Source organism: Uloborus diversus, chromosome 4 (genome assembly GCF_026930045.1).
Source record: "Uloborus diversus isolate 005 chromosome 4, Udiv.v.3.1, whole genome shotgun sequence".
In the NCBI taxonomy this organism is placed as follows: Eukaryota; Metazoa; Arthropoda; class Arachnida; order Araneae; family Uloboridae; genus Uloborus; species Uloborus diversus.
Window position 1 is genome coordinate 139,247,715 of NC_072734.1, and position 22,259 is coordinate 139,269,973.

Genomic DNA, 22,259 nt, shown 5'->3' on the forward strand with positions numbered 1-22,259 from the left:
CACAAAAGTCATCGTACACTTAAATATTTTCGAATAAATTCATAATTAAAATTATCACATGCAATTTTATTAATGTTTTTGCATTGTGTTGACCCTTTTAAGTCATTTGGCTTTAATTTTTTGTTTATTTATTCCTTAAAAATATTGTGCTTATTAGTGTAAAATGGCTGGTATTCGTAAAAAACCGCAAACACCATTCAAAATTTGAATTTTTCCCACAGTAGCGGTAAATTGCTTTGAAATGTCTCTAAATTAGTTAATTTATTTGTTTGTATAGTAAAGTGCTTGATAAAATGCTTTAAAGAAAGGAATCGGACCGAAAACAAGGTAAGAAAAGGTCAACCGGCAAAGTTGACAAAACGTGATCGGAGATTTAAAGTTAAAAAAATTATGAAAAATACACATTTGAGTGCTGTAAACGTTTCTGCAGAGTTAAATGAAACATATTACATCTAATTTTTCACCTAAAATTGTTCGCCAAGTTCTGTGATTAGCTGGATCAAATGGGAACTCTTCCCGCAGAAATTTTCTTGGTCGTGCGGAAAAACAGAAAGCTTACGCTTTTCGTCGCAAAATCACTTATAAATAAGCTAAAAACGTTTTACAATTACGTCTTACTTACAGATAAAAAATAAATTCAACATTTTAGGTTAAATTGTTGTATAACTGTAAGTAGAAGAAAAAATTAGGCACTTAATCTTAAGAACTTATTTGGATCAGTTAATCAGGACGGTGGAGGTGTTCTAGTGTGAGGGTGCATATCAGCATCAGGACTTGGTAGTTTGTAATTTTTTGATGAAATAATGAATCATGCTGTTCCTTTAAATATTTTAAAAACCAATTTTGAACTCTTAGCCAAAAATTTGGTTATTGGAAACAACTTTGTTTTTTATCAAGACAACGATAAGAAGCACACGGTTTTCAACATTTGCATCTAGTGCCACGAAAATTGTCCTAAAATTTAGAAAATACCCCCTAAATCTCCAGATTTTAACTTAATGTAACGTATTTAGAGATATCTGGAGGCTAGATTACGAAAATAGAGCTTTAAAACGAAAATAGAGCTAGAAACAAAAAGACTCGAAGTGTGGTAGAACACTTACTCAGAAATTACGCAAAAAAAAGAAAGAAAAAGAATGAAATCTATTCCCAGACGTTTAAAAGGTGTTATGAATACAGTATGGTATTCTACTAATTAATAACTTAATCAAAAGTTAGATTATTCAGTAATATATAGACATTTTATAAAGTGTACGAAGACTTTTGTGAGATAAAATTTCCGGCACTTTTTGATTTTTGATTTTTAAAAAATTAAGTTTCAATATTTTTCAAAAACTTTTCATGTAGTTTTGTTAAAAATTGATCATAGATCTTATAATTAAATACCTATTCCGAAATATTAATTCTAACCAATTGATTGGGGCCTATTTCGTTGAAAGTCGTAGGTGTACGAAGACTTTTGGGAGCCACTGTATGTGTATGTTTCCTGTAAAAATCCACAATTTACGTCGGATTTCTACCGAATTTAGCAGGGAGGTACTCGGGCACCAGAGAAGGAACGTGGGGGGGGGGGGGAGGATTCGAACGCCAAAAAGAACTGAACCGGTCGAGTTTTAATTTTAGGACCCGAAAATGGCACTAAATGACTCTTTTTACCCGAAATAATTATCCGTTTTATTTTTTACTTCAGTCTCATCCGAAAACCGGCGAAAAATACTCCTGAAGACTACCTTCGAATTTAAAAAAAAAAAAAACCAAGTCTGTAGTTACACCAGGAGAAAAGTTATAAGCATTTTTAAGTCGAAACATATCAACAATAAATCGGAAATTTATCGTCTGCCACGAGCTCAGTTTTAATTAACGCGAATAAAATCATCGAGAAGAAAGATCTGCTATTTTTTTTAATAAAGATAATGTAAATTTTTTGAGAATCCAAGCTTCCAGTGGCGTATATATGTTTTTATTTTGGAGGGGGCCCATATAACCAAGATTAGCTCCCCCTATTTTATTTTTTGTAATTTTTTTGGGGGGGGGGGAGCAATAGTGCCCTGATGTTCTCATTTTTTTTAGGTGGGGCAAGAACTTTATATAAGGTTTGTCATCGAGTGGCGCAACCAAATAATAGTTTTAGGAGGGCACACTCGAGAAATAATCGCTTCTGGTGGGGAGGGGGGGGGGGGGGTGTCAGGGTGTTCTCCCCCGGAAATGTTTTGAAATTATAGTAATAAGAACGCAGTTTTAGACAGTCTCTGGTGATGCTAAGGGGAGGAAAAATTCGGTGTCTTCTGCGGAAGTTTTTAGAAATTAAAATCTTAAAAACGCCATTATAGGCTGGATTTGTTGACGTTAGTGTAATGAAAAGAATAGGACTTTTTGAAATTGCCCCCTATTGATTTTTTTTTTGAATAGAGCGAAATCCCTCACTCCTCCGCCCAATTTTTCGAAATAGAAGTTCTAAAAACGCCGATGATGTTACGGGCAGGGCGGTTCTGGGACAGTCCCAAAAAACTATTTTGAAATTAAAGTCCTAAAAAGCGAAGTTTTAAACACATGTTCAGTAATACTAGGTGGAGGGATTTAAACACTCTCCATTTTGAATTTTCCAAAATTGTAGTTTTTTTCCTTGTCAGATTTCAGATAGGAGGAGTCAGACCCTCGTCCGAAATATTTTCGTAATAAAAGTTAAATTAAAAGCGTCTGTGGACCATATTTGGTAACGTTAGGGGGTTCGGCCATTTTTCAAAATTGAAGCTCCATTAAAGGCAATCTTAAACAATTTTCGATGCTTTCAGAAAGCAGAGCGTTTGGTAGTTGTCCCTTGGAAATTTTTCGACATTGTAGCCCTGAAAACGAGGTTGGAGATGCTCTTTAATCGTTTTAGTGGGTGGAGGGATTTCGAAGTGTAGCATTTTGAAGACTTTCTTGTCTTTGATCAACTAGGAAAAAAAAAGGGAAAAATTGGGGGGGGGGGGGGCTGAAAAGAATAGAAAGTGTTGGACGTGATCAATAGTCATCAGTAACTTTTGATCATTTTTTATTTTAAGGTTCTTTTCAAAAGCAATTCAGATTTTTCCCCAACATTAGGCAATCTTTGGAAGTAAGAAGGAGTTCGAGAATCCTTCTCTGAAAGGTACAATGCTATTTCAAGTCATCTTTACAGACGTTTAGTGGTAAGGAGCGGTTTTAGGGATCTTCCTCTGAAACTTTTCAAAATGGAAATCTTTAAGGCATAATTGCAGACTATTTTTCATAGTAACCTCAGTGAAAGGATGTTGGTTCGGGGATCCTCCTCCAGAAATGTTTTGAAATTGATGCCCGAAAAACGCCTAAATAAATGCGTTTTTAGGACACCAATTTCCATTATTACTCCGACCGAACAACTAAAACTCATTTTAATTTTCTTTTAGGGATCAAGAGTTAAGGAGAGAATCATTTTGAAAAAAAAGGGGGGGGGGGTGAAAGAGAGAGGAATTTAAATTGCTAAGCAATTAACTGCATCTGTTAATTTTTTTTTAATTTAAAGATTTTTTTTTTGAAAGAATTGAGATTTTTTCCTCAACATTATTTGCTTTTCTTTTTGTTGAAATAACTTCGCTTTCCCAAGACCCGTTTTTTTTTTCTGGAGAACAGGCTACGGATCCTCCAGCACCTTCTGAACACCATATCCTGGTGCTATCTAAAGCAGGGTTCCCAAACTTTAGCGATACACGGCACCCTTTGAAGAATTAGAACTTTCTCACGGCATCCTAGTCTAGTTTTATATACATACGTATTAGTGTTACCATGGGCGCTTGGCGGCACCCCTTCACCTCCTACCTGCGGCACCCAGTTCGGAAATCTCTGCTCTAACGCATTATATTTATTATTATCACTATCATATTTATTTATTCATTTTTGTAGCTAAAAGTTTGGAAATTATTTGTGAGTAACTAAAACCAAAAATAACAACCCTTATTTAAGTTTTTTTTCCCACATTTTGGAGGGGGCCCGGGCTCCCTCAGTCCTTTCCTTATATACGCCCTTGAAAACTTCCATAATTGCCAGAAATCAAGGGGAGTATATTGTTTTATGAATTAAATATAACGGGAATTTTTATTTTGATTCATGTCGTAAAAGGAAGGAAAAACTTACTACCAAACCGCACGAACTTGTGGGTCACGGATCTGGACGAAATTCTAGATTTAGGGCAAATCCCACTAGATATGAGCCCTCCTAAAGTGGTTTAACTGCATAGGTCCTAGTTCGGTCTTAATGGGGGTCCGAAGCTTCTAGTTCAGTACCAGAAAGCAATGTTTTTTCCATTAAAATTAACCTTATTTTTGAGCAATCACGATTGCTTATTGCTTTCATTTGACTGTTTTTGATGTCCTATCATTTTTTCCCACCGCCACCCTCCACAGCATCACCGTCGACCGGGTCCTCACGATGCTGCACCTCTAGCGAAAACCGTCTCCAGGTTTCGTCAATATCCTACACTTACGCGCATACATACACGCACCTACACACATATACATATATACACCCACACACATACACAAACACATACACACACAAACACACACACATACAAACACACACACACACTCACATACACACAACTACCCACACACTCATGCCTTCACACAGACACAAACACATATGCTTACACACACATACACATACCCCCCCCACACACACAACTACCCACACACTCATGCCTGCACACAGACACAAGCACACATGCCTACACACACACACATATCCCCCACACACAAACACACACGCTTACATATACACACACACTCGTGATTGCGAAAAACATATTTTGAATTCAAGATGACAAAATTCAAATTAATTTTTTTCCGTCTTTTCACTCTTTTCTTGATATTGCATTGCAGTATCGCCCAACTGAATGAAATTCACAGTATAGAATAAATTTCACCGCCCCTACGTTGTACTGACAAGAGCCGCGACAGATGTTAAGAGAGCAAATATGGTGCAAACATTTCAAATTCCAAAGAAAACGCTATCGCAGTTCTAGAGTCAAGCATGCAAATTTAGATCCTCCTTGCAGCCAAACTCGAGCCTATGCATTCAAACGATTTTAACTGGGCTCATGTCGAGTACGAATTGACCTAAATTCAGAAGTTTATCCAGATTCGTGACTCCCAAGTTTTTGTCGTCTGAACCAAACTAATATAAACCACTCCAGAATTAAAACGGCGTTTTCACTGGAATTTGAAACTTTGGGACAATATCTACCCTTCCAATATATTCAGCGTTTCTAGTCAGTACAACGACGGATGGGGGAGATTTATTCTATGTTGTGAATGCATTAATTGGCTCATACTGCAATGCAAATGCAAGAAAAGGGTTAAAAAAACCATTGCTTTTCTGGACTCAAACAACAACTTTGGACCCCCGTTGAAGCCGAACTAGGACCTACGCAGTCAAACCGTTTTACCGGGGTTCATATCTAGCGCGAACTGACCTAATCCAGAATTTCATCCAGATCTGTGACCCTCAAGGTCGTGCCGTTTGGTAGTTAGAGCATGGGAACTCTCAGAAAAGCTTTTTGTCGTGTGCTCTCTGAATGGCAAATAATTTCCAAAAAAAGCTGTCTTTTTATTTTTACTCATTTATTTATTTATTTTTACTGATTATTAAAATGCATGATTTTTTAAATTTTGTTTTATTTAGGTAATTTGCAATTTTTCTAGAAATTATGCTACAAATTATTTCCATCATAAAGAAAAAAAAAAGATAATTAGTTGATCTGTTCAGTAAGAATAAGAACAACGCATGATGATCTGTAATAAGAAAAGCATTCGCACAAGAGGAAAAAAAAACACCAATGAACAGAAATTGTGCTAAAAACATTCGATGTATGTTAAACTGATTGTAGTCCATGAAAGCACATTTTATTTATACAGAAGTTATACAACTTCACATACTTAGAGGACTGCGTACAAAGCACCTTGCGTCCGGACACTCACACAGGAAAGATTTAAAACACAACAAAAGGGAATATCACCCAGGGGTACCAGCCACAACCTCCGGCTTAGAAGACGAAGCTTCTGTGACAGAGCTACAGAGGCTCCCAAAAAACAATTAAATAGTAAAAAATACAGTCAAATTTGTAAATAGTACAGGTACAGTACTTACAGGCTCTCCTTTCGGTCCAGGCAGCCCGTGCCTTCCTTTGATGGTTCTGATATTTCCTAATTGTTTCAAAGATATGTTGCAAACACACGCATCTCCAACTTGGTGACGAGTTCCAGATACTCTGTCGCGTGGATCCTACAGAAGGATTTTTTTAAAGCGAAAACAATTTGTTACTTCAATTTCAACAAAACGACAAACCACCTTGTGCACTTACACTGCTCGACATTGAAAATGCAACATCAAGAAAAAATGGTCAAAAAGTGATGAAATTTGGAAAAAGACAGAGACAGCAAGGAATAATAAATGATCTTAATTTCAAAATGATAGGCAGAATACAGAGCGAGAACGGCGTCGGCTCAGTAGGATATAGGACCACCGCGATACACGAAGAAACACGTCTAGGCATCGAGTCAATAAGGGTGCGGATGGTGTCCAGAGGGATAGCTCTCCATTCGGCCATTCCCTTTTAACCATTTGCCACAGTTCGTCTTCTGAACGAGGCAGGGACAGAGTCTGCAAACGGCGTCCAATCACATCCCACACATGTTCGATTGGTGACAGGTCAGGAGAGTATGGTGGCCAGGGAAGCATCTGTGTGCCTTGGAAAGCATGTTGGCAGTGCAAGCAGTGTGTGGTCGCGCGTTATCCTGCTGAAAAATTGCATTAGGTAGCCCGTGAAGGCAAGAGATTGCCACCGGCAGTACATTACCCAAGTATCGTTGGGCCGTCATAGCGCCCTGAATACGAACTAGAGGTGATATGGAATTGTACGCAATTGCGCCCCAACCATTATGCCACGTTGTCGTGCGGTGGGACGTTCCACAGTTACTGCCGGATTAGATCTGTCTCCACGTCGACGCCACACACGTATGCGGCGACTATCACTGGATAAATAGAAGCGGGATTCATCTGAGAACACGACATTTTGCCATTCTGTCATCCACGTCGCTCTAGTCCGGCACCATACTAAACGTTGCTGTCTATGTTGTGGGGTCATTGGCAGTCTTCTTAGCGGACGCCGTGATTGCAGACCACGTGCGACCAAACACGGGAAATGGTTCTGGTTGACACGGGAACATTCTGGGTATCTTGCACCTGCTGCAAAATCGAGGAACAAGTGACCTGTGGGTATGCTTCAGCTTGTCGGTGGATGCGTCGATCCACGCGTTCTGACGTCACACTGGCTGCCCCTGCAATCCTCAATCTTGCCACATTTCGTTGTTCCAACCATCTTCGGCACAGCCGATGCACCGTGCTCGTATCCATGTGGGTATCAGCTGCGATTTGACGTACGGACCAACCTCTTTTTTTCAGTCTGATCACCATACCCCTCGTAAAATCGTCTATCTGCTGGAAGTACCTTCGTTGACGGCGGCCTGGCATTCTCTCGTGTTATACGTATCCTCCAAGACAAAAACAAAATTTCTTCGAGAATTCTACAGTCAGAAATGACGACACGAATATTGCTCATTCTGCAAGTTCCTTCCCTCATATCTTACCTCACGTGCGTCGGAGAGCTGCGCATTTCACATCATTTAAGCCCTGGTTTCCTAGAAGCGAAATCACCGAGCTTTGGCGTCGCTACTCGGCGTGACGCTGAAATCAAAGTCAAGTGATTCCGGCGTGGCCACTCACGACGTCGATTTAGCTCGGGCGCGCATGCGCAGAAGAATCAAGTTTTACTCTCGGCGAGAAGAAACGCCGAAGGTCGGCGATTCGCTCCTAGGAAACCAATGCTTTACATAACTCAGTGATGTACGTCTACTCTAAAATTTGCACAAATTTCTGAACACTCCTTCTTGGTGTTGCATTTTCAATATCGAGCAGTGTATACAGTCGAGCCCGCTTATTAGAATATCGGTTAATAGAACATCCCGCTTATTGTAATATATTTTCAATGTACCAAACCAATGAAATGTGTTATTTTGATCCCGGTTAATGGAATATCCCGCTTATTAGAATATTTTTTCGTGGCAAAATGGCTATTCCATTAAGCGGGTTCGACTGTATTTGAAAACAGTTTAAAAGAAATCCGAACAGCTAGATATGATCGAAAAAAGTGCAATAATATCCAGTGGCTGATTTACTATATCGTAATTGCAAAGGACTCCCCTCCCCCCAATTTTTTTTTTTTTAAATTTAAGATGATTGTTGAATATGCGTCACTTGACAACTTTTATTTTCTAGGTAGACCGTGCAGCATCGGGTGACGCAACTAGTGAATAAATAAAAATGCTACGTGTCCTGATAGAAGCATAACACGAGCAATTTTTTCAGCGATATATTTTTAAAAATCAACAGTTAAGGCCATTAACTTATTTAAAATAATGCTGCTATGTTTTGTCACTACCTACTTTTGATCTCACTTATAATTCTTTGATAACTTTCGGAATTGAATTATGATTTTGTACAAAATAAAGACAACTTTTTCTTCTGCAAAATTTTCTTTTTAACTTTCAAAAACAACACCAAACTTATGAGAGCAATAATGGAAAAAAAATCATCAAAGAAGTTTTACTCTTGGAATGAATTTTTGAGACATCCCTTGGGCATGAGAAATTGTTCCCTATTGTACAGTATTCAGATCGAGAAAGGGTTATGAAAGAGGATTTTTCTGTTTTGGATTTCATTTGGAAGATAAGTGATTCGAAGAAATATCAACAGAAAAATAGTATTAGACATTCACAGTAATAAAAAGAAAAATATTATGAAGGAAGTTTGATTCTATAGAATGCATTCCTAAGAAAGTTATAGTTACCCTTCAGACCGAGAAGCGAAAGGGTTTATGAAAGTAGTTTGATCCTGAGGATGTTATCTTTGGGGAGAAATAACTTGAAAATGCAGTTGGTAACCTATTGCTACTGCAGAATTTCCCCCAAAATTTTACATCATTGACTTGTGAAAGGTGCTATAATATTTTACATTATTTAAAAAAAAAGAAGAAAGAGAAATATGGAGAGAACAACACAGAAGAAATTAATAAATAAACGAGGTTTTTATAAACACACGCACACAAAAAAAACTTTTGTATCACAAAGAATTTTTTAAAGTTCTATCGGCAAAAATTTAAATTCTGAAAAAAAAAAAAGAAAAAAAAAAGCTTAGACTAGTTACCAACAGTGTCGAGAATGTAACTGATAAGCGAATTATATAATCCATTGGAATTGTAAATAGATTGTAAGTGCACTTGCAATTTAACACCAGTCAAAACTTTAGTTTTGTTTTTTCTTTACAGCAAATTAAAATATATGCAGATTTTTAGAAATGAAATCCAATAATTACATTACAGAATAATAAACACATTTTGTATTCATTCCTTCTTTAACGCAAGTATTTCTGAATATTTCGAAAAATTAATAACAATAATAAAAATAAGATTAATAGGAAAATAGTAAGGCGTGTTACAAACGTCCTTGAGAAACGAGTTTTAAAATTACTGATAGTACAAAATGTTGTATAATAAAAGAACAAGATATATTTTGAACGTTTAGAAACCAAGCAAAACTCTTTCAACTACACATTTTTTTCTCCAAAGGTCAAAGTTCCAAACTTTCTGCATACAGAAGAGTAACGTAGTAAATCACCCCACTAGCAAAGTCCACGTTCTTTGCATTTCTCTGAAAACCGTAATAATTTGAGAGATTGAGGTCTTTGATGGTTGTTGATAGTCGGATGAGTAAATTAACTCATCCGGCTAACAATGCGCTAAACTTGCAGATTAAAGTGCTCTGATGTAAATTCATTGTAACAGAAATGTAATTGAAACTACATGAAAGAAATTATGTTTCTTAAATTTGAAAATTAAATGAAGAATTGTTTCATGTTACTGAGAGTAACAGTTTTTAAAATGAATTAATTACCTGGTCATCTCCTGAACCAAAATCACCTTCGTTCCAAAGTTCTGAACCGGGACTGCCTCTGAAAGGAGGGAAAACGCATTCACCCTGGAAAAGAATGTTTCTCAGTTTTAATTATCAAATTACATAGTAAAGTTTTATACTGTATTTTCAGTTTGAAATTTTTTCTTTAAATTGTTGTTCCATTATTTTTAGAAATAGAGACCATGTGTAACATAAAGTGTTTTCCCCTCCTTTTTTTATTTTCATTTGGATCAGAAATACTGGACTGGATTTCTCTGGGCAAGACTTATGATTCGCAATCAGAAAAGTCATCAATTAAGACAAGATGTAAAAAAGTTTTAAAAAGTGATGTAAAAAGGTTGTAAAATGTAGTGAAAAGATGCTTAAGGATCATAGTCTGGGCGCCAAGTGCTCAAAAATTGGGTAACCTTGTTTTGAGGTATGAATAAAATTTTTTCACTGTTTTTGAATGCTTATGTTGTGTAGATTTTATATCCGATTGATGCCACTCTACTAGATTTGAGAAATATGAGTAATTCAAGATGGCGTCCAAGATGGTGCTCAAAAAGGTGAAAATCTAGTTTTGGAGTGATTTTATCATGTGATATATCTTTTAAATGTTTTTTAGGTCGAGAAATCAGAATACAACGTCCTTTTTGGTGAAAAATGCATGCAAAAGTGTTGACTCAAAGCTTTATTGAATCAAGTTGACAAAAATATATTGCAATGTTTTGAATAAGAAATCAAGAGAAACTATAGTTCAAATGTGAACATTAAGGATTAGTTTCTAAAGTTGCAGTTTAAAAAATAGTACTGAAGTTGATATAAAACAGATATATATGATACTGTTACCTGAGCTTAAGGTTACATAGTTGTATAGTACAAATCCAGCTAAAATTCTTCTTCAGAGTCTTTTTCATTTACAATGCGAGCTATATTGGTATTTGGATTGCAGCACCTTTCCCCTTCATGTAAGCATTGATACATTATACTACATGAAATATTATTTGCCCTACAGCTACATCTCATAGTTATGCAGGATTGTTCAGATCGGCATGAACACTTCGTCATTGCTATAATGTAGTCTGGAGCAATTGGAGTATTTTGTGGAATGGCAATGGGAAAAAACTCTTTGTTGATTTCATCTTTTTGCCAAACAAATGATGTTGGATCTGGGTGAAGAAATAATGGACTGTTTGCAGATAACCACAAAATAGTTTGAAAATAAACCCGTTTTACATTTTCGGCAAAGCAGTTCCTAGTGAGTGGTATTGAAGCAAACGAAGGAGCTCGTAGCTGTGCTTGTAATATTTTTTTTTTTGCCCAAAGAGAAATTCTTACTTCTGTCATGTCAGTAGCACCTGCAACACCATAACAAGAAGCAATAAATGCTGTGCATTCTTTAATTACCTCTGTCATACAACTCTCTTTATGACGCAATTTTCGTAACTGTTTACCAGCCTGAAGACACTTCAGAAATATTTTTCCCCTATCCCATAGAATGAAGCAACAGAATCACAGCCAGACAGGGCATGAGCAGCCGGCAAACTTAAAATTATATCCTTGTATTTTGCAACTGTTTCTTTGATGTCTACTGATACCCTTCCAGGTTTTAACGATACCGTACAGACTTAATTTTTCATACCTAATCGATGGTAGAAGTATAACAGTAACACGAATACATCAGTGTCGTCACATATACCATGAATAGTTTAATTTTCTTTCATTATAGTTTCAGATGCTAGCTGCTGCATCATTACAATGTCTGCTTCTTCGTGTTTTATTTTTAAATCAGTTCTCTGACTGAGGTTGTCCCTATGAAATGGCTTAGTATTTTGTCCATTAACAACCAAACGGTCTTCAAATGAGACATTAAAAACATTTTTAGAAATGTAGTTGCATAAAAGCTGTATCAGCTAGTGCGTGTTGTCATTATTGGACAGCGTCATATTTTGTGGGGGAAGTGGTGTCGTTTCAGTTAGTACAAACTTCCTTGATACTTTCTTCCCACTACTGGCTCTTGTTGCATTCTTGATGCTGTGGTCATAGTACCTGTCAAATACCAGGTGGACATGAGCATCTTTCAACATGTCAGTGATTTTTCAAGGAAATTTTTCAGGAAATTATACACAGAACCTCCTACAGGCCATTGTACAACCCACAGTAAAGTACAACCGTCAACGATTATTAGTGTCGGTGGCTTACTTCTTCTATTAGATTGCGACACACTCATAGTGTTCATTAAATTAGACACACCAACAACCTCTCTCACGTTTCCATCGTCTTTAAACATAGATGGAGGAACAAAAGAAAGTTTGTATTTCAAGACATCAGTCATTTTTATATCTCTGTTTGCTTGGAGAGCAATGATTTTGGAATAAAAAAAGAGAAGCGTCCATCTGTAACGCGATTGGAATTTTGCCACTCTCTTTATCCTCATACATGCGTACAACATTTTTTTTTGACTTACATGAAATCCACTTGGGAGACTTTCTTGAAAATTATGTACAGCTATCTTAGCCATTTCATAAGCTTTGTCCACATTAACTGATTTAACTGCTACAATTTTTCCAGATACAATGTTTACCAATCCTTGATGATGCTCTGATGGATTTAAAGACTGTATACACAATTCCAGTTTTCTCCTTAACTTCTCCCTATGTACAACATCACGACTGATTCTTCTGTTACTTTCTTTGAGTAAAGGCAATTTGTCAGAACCCTTTGTTCCCTAAAATCAACCCTTGAAAATCGGAAAGTAAAACAGTCTATGAATTTCCCCATTTTTACAGTTACTCTCTTCAATATCTTAGAATCGATTTCAGACAATATATGTATAAATTTTTAATTCTGTAAAACGCAAAACATTTTCCACTGAAAATAAGGTCTGATTTGGTTATAGTAAACCATCTGTTTTAGTGGACTTACTGCTGGGTGCACACACGGCCGTCGGAAGAGATGGGCGAGCCGGGCGATGCGCCCGGGCACTAAAATATGAGAAGAGGCCGTAAACTAAATTTTTGAAGCATTGTAATTTAGTTTTTAAAATATTATTATCATTATTATTATTTTTTTTATCAAAAATAATTTTTTAAATGCTTAAACATTAGATTTGCTTTCGTAAGATACACATACATTTAAGATTACTTGTTCAACTACGTTTAAAAATTCAGTTATGATAACGTTCGGTACTTTTCTATCACACGATTACAAGTCCTAAACAGCTTGTTAATGCGATTTTCGGGGTTTTAAAAGAAGACCTTTAAATGTTCATCTTACTCCATAAAAAAGTGTTTGGCGTGGGGGGGGGGGGGTTCGAAGAATACTCGCCCAGTCACAATCATTTTTTAGGACAACCCTGGGTACGCAGACGGTCTACTATAGCGGGTTCGACCGCATAATAATATATTAAAAGTTAATGTTGCTTCATAACAAAATTTTCAATGTTTTGGGCGCCATCTTGGATGCCATCTTGAATTACTCAAAATGCTCAACTCTGGCAAAGTGGCATCAATCGGATCTGAAATGTACATAGCATAAGCTATCAAAAACAGTCAAAAAATTTTATTCATACCTCGGAATACGCTTTTCGAAATGGCACCCTGACCATCAATGGAAAGTTCGAATGTCTTTATAATCAATTCTTGTTTTTTTTTTAAACCCTATTAAAAATTGTATATTCTTTTGAGATATCTACTGAGATAAATAAGAATCATCTAAATAATACAGCGACTACGTTTAGAGACTTTAATGTTAGAGTTGTGCGTAAAATATTTGGAAAAATTGTGTGATGAATTTAAACAATGTATCTCCACAGTTATTTCACCAAGATTGGCCGCAATATTAATTAGTAAAAAAAAAAAAAAACAGCAGGATGGCGTTAGGCTCGACATATGGGCGATCCCTCACCCCCTGGATCTTAGAGACATAATGTAGTTATGCATTTTTGTATGCAATTTGTTGCTTTTTCCCCATAAAAAGTATGGAATACAAATTCTTTGCCTCCCCCCTGAAATTTTTGATGACGGGCCTGGATGACGGACGGTTAAAAACGGTGTTGTGGCGATTGGCGACAGTGATGAAATGAAATTATTGGAGTTTCGTTTAATTGTCTAAAGTGTAACATATATTTATACGTTTTGGAGTTGTTTGAAAATTAATAATGTGCATCAGTCGATTCATAGTCCATCAGGGAACATGTGATAGAAGATCAAACCAGTACAAGGTGAAAAGATTTTGAGCTTTATTTACTATTTGTTATCGTGGTTTGCAATATTTAGCCTTTGCACGTATGTTTATGGCGAAGTAACGATTCCTAGTATCTATATGGAGTTTTAATAATAATCCCATATCCAACCTTCCTTAATATTTTCCCATATCCAACGTTTCCAAATAACACAAAGACATGATTGATGGAAGCGATGTTATAGCATTCTGCTGTCACGATAATCGTTACAAAAGCAGATGGAATCTTTCAATCGTGAGTGTCGGTGGTTTCTACTGCAGACACAACTAATGAAGTTACACTTTGAGCTGCAAAACGAAAGTGATGAATTAGAAGGAAAATTGGTTTCACTTAAGAGCACGAAAAATACATTTGGGATAGATATTAATTTCGCACATCAGTCACATGTAAAATTAATTTATTGCACTGTTCTATTTATTGGTTTTTGTGATTCTTTTTTTGTTAAAAACTAGGAAAAACTATAAAAACACTTTTTTATACGACACAGTTTTTCTTTAGTTGCTAATGCTGCAATTTTTTTGTCAATGCATTTTAATTTATACTAAAACAGGCATAACAAGAAAATTTCATCTTACCTTTTCTCCTGGAATTCCAGGAGGTCCCGGCAATCCAGGAGGTCCGGGATCTCCTCTATCGCCTTTTAGCTTCGGTTGTAGTTTCAATAGTTCTTTTGCCGTCATTGATCCTACTTCTCCCTAAACCAACGAAATTAATCAGAGTGTTTTTTAAAAGAAAACATAATGCTAGAGCATTTTTTTTTAAATCATAAAATATGTGGAAATTTTTCTTGTAATTTTAATACACAATATGAAGGTTTACAACTAAGAAACACTAACACGAACATAATGCTAGAGCAATTTTTTTAATCATAAAACAGGTCGAGATTTTTCTTATAATTTTAGTGCACAATGTGAAGGTTTACAATTAAGAAACACAAACATGAACAAAAATAACCCTCAGAAAACTTTCGAATTTAAAGTTTTAACAACTGTTTGGAGCCTTCTAGTATCAAGTGCAAACCAGCACATTGTGAGCCAAAACTACTCAAATATTTTCCGTTAAAATTGCGTGCATAAAGCATGATGTCCGTGGCTCCGTGGTGCTGACTTAGTAGAAAGACATCTAAAAAATATTGTTTGCAGCTTAACTTTTGTTTTCAATCTAACATTATTAGTCTAAACTCTAAACTGAAGTGTCTTTTTTTGTGCACAATTTTTTACCTTAGATCCAGGTTTTCCATGTCTTCCTGCTCTGCCTTTTTGACCTTTCACCGTAGTTCCTAAAAAGAATAAAACACTTAATGTTAAAAAAGAAAAAAATACTGTCAGTCCGAACAAATATTTTCGTTGATAGCTTCAGATAATAATCTTTAATCAAGGAATATTATTCTTATTTAGCTCATTGCATTTCTTTGATCACAATATTCATGTTCATAGCAGTTTTATTTCGTGTTAAGAATTTCTCAAACTGAATTGAAACATTTTCATACATTAATGATGAAATAGAGCAGCCTTGGATAAAACTACAGCAGTTCTGAATATAAGTCGCAGTTTCGGCTACAAAGCAAGCATTCAGAAATTTCTCAACTTGTCTAATTTACGTTTCCCACGCTCAATCTAATCCTGCGAAAGCTATGATTTTTCTACCAACAAGGGTGCATAAAATAATTTCTGAGAGCTGTTTTAGTCCAAAGGTACTTATTGTTTCACTTCATTATTAAATATTTTGCTTTGATTATTTTAGTAAGCTCATGCTGCACGAAAAAATCTCTTCCCAACTTTAGTATGCGCGTCTGATTTGCACCATGTAGCTCCATCTTGCACGATGTCGAAGATGCGGTACACAACGCTTTGAAAATCTTGAAAACAAGGGATCTTAGTTATTTGCATCTAGCAATCGTAGTGAAGGTGAGTTATAATAAAAAGTAATGCAGCCGTGGGAAGGTAAAGCGCAGTAACTACACATTTTTCATTTTTTTTTTTTTTTTGTATTTTTGTCATCGATTGTACTTTTGTTTTTATTTACAAGCTTGATTATTTGGTTTCCGTTGAAAATAAAGCACGAAAAAAAAAAAGAAAAAAAAAGACAAGTTCCAACCTTTCTGTATTGTTAGTATAGAATCCAAAACGCGTTGCATTAATTATCCCAAAACCTAATTTCTGCAGAAGCTGCGCTTTACCTTCCCACAGCAGAATAACTAAATGAAAGGAAAGATCTGTATCTCAGAGTCAGGCTGACGTAAGTCCAAAAATTGCGAATTTCCGTTTATTAGTGTATTGTATGTAGAAGACTATTCCGCATCGAGAGCCATGTGAACGCAATTATCAACAACCAATATTTTTCAAAGTTTTACCAGGGTTAAAAGAGCACATGTCTCATCCTTCGCGCGCTCCAGAAAAAGTTTTTCCTCTCCCCTGTAAAATTATCATATTGCGACTTACGTCCATCTGGCTCTAAGATGCAGATATTATGAAGTTAAAACTCACTGTAAGATTATGGAAAATGTGCCATTGAAAATGACTTTCAATAACATGACATAGTGGGGGGAAAAAAGGACATTGAAAAAAAAATCAGGATTTATTGTTTCAAAAATAAATTTCAGAAAATATAGGAAAACACGGGTTCATGCAATTGGGTTTTGGATGAGAGGACGATAGGATGACACTGAAAGAGGGGTCTCAAAATAATTAGTTTCCCTAATGTGGTAACTGTATGGTGTAACAGCTATAGAGTTCCACAACACGCTAACTCCCAGGGCCGACAAGAGGCCATGTCCGCCTAGTCGGAAAATAAGGGATCGGAATCGTTGCGGTTGACAAGTTATCTGGTGGAGGGGGCACCGGTAACCAAAATAACAAGGCAGCCAGCCTCCTTGACTCTCGGTGGCATAGCTGATTCTTGCCAGTATACAGAGCAGCAAAGTGATGGGGGTCAGCACCCTCCTCTCGTCCTGGAGTTGAAAATCTTTTTGAAAACTGAATGTCAGTGGAAAGTTGTTAATGGTAGAGAAAAGTTGCATTGCACGTCTACTTTTGTCTCAGTTGGTGCAATGCTAATGGTACAAAGCAAGTACAGATCAATGGGTAAAAACGATATCTTGAACTAACCATAATCTTAACCATAATCTTAACCATAATCTTTAAGCACAAATAAGTGCAACATTTCACCTTTGGAATTTTGCTTTATTTATTACATCTATGATAACAACTGTAACTTAATTTAATAGCTGAAGTGCATTACATATCAATTTCAAAATTTGCCATTTCATCACGTGATTTATTTGCTCCGTAAATCATGTTTGGCAGGCAATACCACCCTGACTTACTTTCAATGCCAAGATATCCAGGACCAGGGGGAGGAGGAGTTATCAATGGGGGTGGACCTGCAAAAGCAAACGACATCAAAACAGCTGCTGCAAAATAAATATAAAAGCAAACAGAATAGAAAGATAAATGAAGAAGAACTAAAGAAAAAACAAGCAAATCAAAGCAAAGAAAAGAAAACGAACAAGGTAGGTGGGCGGCTTAAACCCACATGAAATGTTTAATTACCTTCAACATATCCTTTCTTTTAAGACATATTTTGATGAATAAGAGCACGGGCTTTACTCTTTTTCGTCAAACAGAACTGTGTAGGAGGGATTGGGCTGCAAAGTGTTTAAAAAAACCGCAAACACAAAAGTTTTATTTTATGACTGACTCGTGCATTTTTTTTTTTTTTTTTGAAATGTTTTTTCTTCTTCTTGCGAGAAAAAGGGAATACCGCAACAGAGGGAGACACCCAAATATGTTTTATAAACGCATATTGCTTCAATAGTTGACAGCAGACATAATTTGTTGTCCGTAGGTAATATGTGGGAAAATAAAAAGCTTGAAAAGAGCTATAGATTACTTTTATAGACGCAGAAAATAGTAGGATGTATGGCCAAGAACTTTTAGATTGTAACAGAATATTATTCTTGTGAGTAAGAAAATATTATTAAACTGTTTAATCATTTCAATGATATACATTCAATAGGGGCTATTATTGGCATTTTCGACATTTTTTGATTACGACATTATTATTTCCAAGTTAATACTACAGGATAATTGCAATAATCATTGCAATCATCTCCATAGAATGAGATGATTCTTTGAGTTATGACGTTGGTGCTGCAGAGAGTAATTGATGTACATATTTTCATACACGTAAAACGAATTTTTTGATAATTTCTGTAATCGTAAGCAAAATTGTAATCGGCATACCCTAATCGCAATTGATTACTGATTTCGACAGCTGTAGTCGTTGCTGCAATCGTAATTACTTTTGGCAAAGGATTATAATATTAATTGAATTGTAATCTCTTATTTTTCATGCTCGTAATCAATTTTATTTTATTGTAATTGACTCCAAGCCTGATTGAAAGGATCAACATTTAAACTTTTAAGTAATTACAAATTGTTGGCTTTTGGCTATGACGAGTATTAAAAATTACACGCAGCATGATCGTCAGATGTTTCTGAAAGAATAGTATTCCCATTTATCATTGAAGATTTAGTGGCCGAAATAGTTATTCAAACATTCCTAACTTACATTAGAATATATTACTTTTTTGATTGCATCGTGGGATTAGTTCTTATACTTGCTCTGTGAAGGATTCAGGAGAAAAACTATATATCAATTGAACTTGTGAAAAATGAATTACAAGTATTAATTTTTAGTATCTATAATAATAAAAATCGAGCTATTTAATTATCTACGTATCAATTATCTACGATGTATGTCACTCTAACTTCTTCTGAACGCCAGCGAATTGGCGATCAACTCAGGTATCCATTGATTTGCAATTTTTCGGACATCATGTTTAGCCGGTTTCCTTTTTTCTACGACTTTCCTTAGCAGAGATATTAATTAAAATGTTTACTTTCAAGGACGTTTGTACCGCTCGAAGGAAAGCACTTTTAGCACGAGGCAAAATTCGACTTCTGGGACTTCTTTTCCCGAGGCTACATTGATCTCGCCTCAGTCGGGGTCTCTTTTCTTATTTATAATTTCTTTCTTTTTAAGCACTTTTATTATACTTGGCCTGATTGTCACGGAGTAATCTGAGGCCTGCTTTTGCTATATTCCAGCATTTAGATCACATAGAGACTTCTGGATTTCACTAAATGATTTGCTGAATCTTAAGGTACAACGTAACGCTGAAAAATAAAAAGGTTAATTCGGTTAGGATGGAAAACAGCAAATTTCGTGTAATTTCCACGTTAAACGTTTAAATATAAAAACAATTGTTACAAATTTTGTTCCCTTGCAAACAGTAATGTTAATACAGTAATCATAATGAAAAATGTGAACAAAGGCTTCTCTGAAGCAAACATAAAATGTATTCAATGCCATTGCTATAGTAGGCTTTTTATCCTCACCTACGCCAAAGATCGATAACGGGGCTAAGTAAAGATATATTAGGATCTTTATCATAAGTAACTTGTAAGTTGTGAACCATTTTTTTTTTTGCTTATATCTCAGCAACTTGACCACTTAGAGACTTCGGAATTTCACTGAATGATTTGTTTAATTTTAAAGTACAACTTAACGCTAAATAAAAATGTTGTTTGAAAACGAAAAAATTTAAAATAACAGAATTTTTAAAAAATAACAAGCACTTTTTATAATGCACTCAAAAGAACAAAATAACTTTTCTGGATCAGAAAGGACAATTTAAGTATTCTTGTAGTTTTCAATTATCCAAGAAAACGACACCACAAACAAAGAAAAGTGCGGCTCAATTCATTTCAAATTAAACTTTCCCGGAAAAATATGCATGTTTCAACACTTAAATCTATGATTGAAATTCAAATAATAAGAATAAATTCTCTACCTGACTTGAGCCGCACTTTTCTTCGTTTGTGGTGTCGTTTTCTTGGAATAATTGAAAACTACAAGAATACTTATGTCCTTTCTGATTCAGAAATGTTATTTTGTTCTTTTGAGTGCATTATGAAAAGTGCTTAGTATTTTTTAAAAAAATTCTGTTATTTTCTGCTTAAAGCGGAAGTAATTGAATGGTTCCATTTAATTGTTAAGTTACAAGGCGCGAGGAAGACTGGGAATGGAATGAATCCTAAAAGTGCAAAAGCGCTGAAAACTAATGAACTGCTCATTAATTAATGTACCGACGCAGGCGGAGAGAAGGGGCGAAGTACATCTCCAAAGGAAGTGTACACCAATCGGCTGCATACAGATTAGAAGAGCCGCCGTAAACGGCGAAGCGAGGTTGCCCACCGCGCTGCAGGTGGCAACAAGGGGGAGAAACCCTCGAAGTACACGATATTTTTTCAAGCATTAACTTTCGAAATTTTAGGATTCTTAATTTGATCAAAAAAGCGTGCATTAATTATGTTACACAATTTCCTGTGATAGCTTAAAACTCGTATTTGATCATTAAAATAAACCGTATTTGTTTCTGAGCGACATATCGTCCCGTCAGAACAACAGTAGCATATCTTACTATTATCTTCAGGCTTCGATTTCTTACCATTCGTCCGGGGTGACGACACATTAAAAAAAAAATCTAGCTCACTTAAATTCAAAATTTTTGATTCCATATTTCGGCAGTCACAGATAACGGATCCCGGCAATCTTGAGCTTTAAAGGCACAATGTAGTCTTGAACCAGATGAAACTTTATCGAAAGGAACTACAGTGAAACCTGTGTAAGTTGACCACTTGCGGTGCAGTACTTTGGTGGTCAACTTAGACAGGTGGTCAACTTATAAAGGGTAGTACTGATTTATTTTATTTTTTTTTTTTTTTGTCATTTTTTTGCATCATGCATTTTTTGACTAATTCACACATACTTTTTCTATTCAACTCACTTTCATTGTTTAACATTACTTTGAAACAATAATCGAAAATGTTATTCAAATATTTTTGTTTTTCTCTCTCTTGTTTTCTTACTATATTAGACACAGTAGTTTTAGAAATTCCATATGTGTGAGCTAATTTTCTCTTGCTTTCCCCCTTTCAATTAATTTTAATATTTCATACTTTTTATAAATCTCAAGTTCAACTAACTTTCTTTTTGAAGCCATTTTATTTAAAACTTATAACACAAACAGCAACAAGCTGGACTCTCCTAGTTCAATAAGGCATTTGAAAATGAAAATGTTCTTTCTCTTAATCTCTTGCACCAGAAATAAATAACTTTACTCTTAAGCACAGTTCCAGTGTTGCCACAAAATATTGCAACTGGAAGAAAATACTTTGTACTTTTCTACTGACACCTGTTTTTATTGAACAGAGTACAAAAGGCCATCTCAAATAGAACAACAGAAGAAAAACAGCTATAAACATTATGCCATGCTTGAAAACGCTCGACCGGGAAATCCGGAGCAAGATAACTTTTTTGCGGAACTGCGAAGTGTAGATATTTTTGCGAGTCGTTGGCAACCCTGCATTAAAATTATTCATGGAAAGCTGTAAAAATAATAATAACAAAATAAAAAAAAAAATGCTTAATTAAGTTTTAAAAAATAAAGTGGTCAACTTACAAAGGGTTATTTACGTTACTCCAAACCAAACTTGGTGTACATTTGTGGTCAAGATAGAGAGGTTTTCAAGTTACAGAGGTTTTCCTTTGAACCCCGCAAACATCGCGATCACCAATGATTCCATTGCATTCGTTAATGAAATGATCCGAGCTAATCGAAGGATTAAGACCCGTGAAATCAGTGACGAATTCAACCTGAGTAAAGGAATGGTTCACACTATCATCCACAAGAATCTGCGGTATAATACCCTAAATGGTACCTTAACCAATTCCTTTGGGAAGTTTTGGATCACTCCTCCCCCCTATAGTCCGGACTTGTCGCCCTGTGACTTCTACATCTTTTGGGCCACTTAAGAGAGCATTACAGAAGAAACGCTTCTATTCGGACGATGAAGTGAAGGAAGCCGTGCAGAATTTCTTCAGGAATCAGCCCCAATCTTCCTACAGCAAAGGAATTGACCTGCTGCCACAACGCTGAGACC

The 22,259-nt window shown here is 35.8% G+C and overlaps 1 protein-coding gene across 1 annotated transcript in view; it reads right to left on the reverse strand.

Moving 5' to 3' along the window:
* Nucleotides 1–22,259, reverse strand: part of LOC129220860 (collagen alpha-1(I) chain-like) — a 176,440-nt gene that overhangs the window by 139,080 nt on the left and 15,101 nt on the right. The window contains exons 3-4 of the mRNA XM_054855291.1: nt 17,576–17,662; nt 15,471–15,529 (exon numbers count right to left, since the gene is read on the reverse strand). Coding sequence (XP_054711266.1) covers nt 15,471–15,529; nt 17,576–17,662 — 146 coding nt within the window. The remainder of the gene's footprint in view (nt 1–15,470; nt 15,530–17,575; nt 17,663–22,259) is intronic.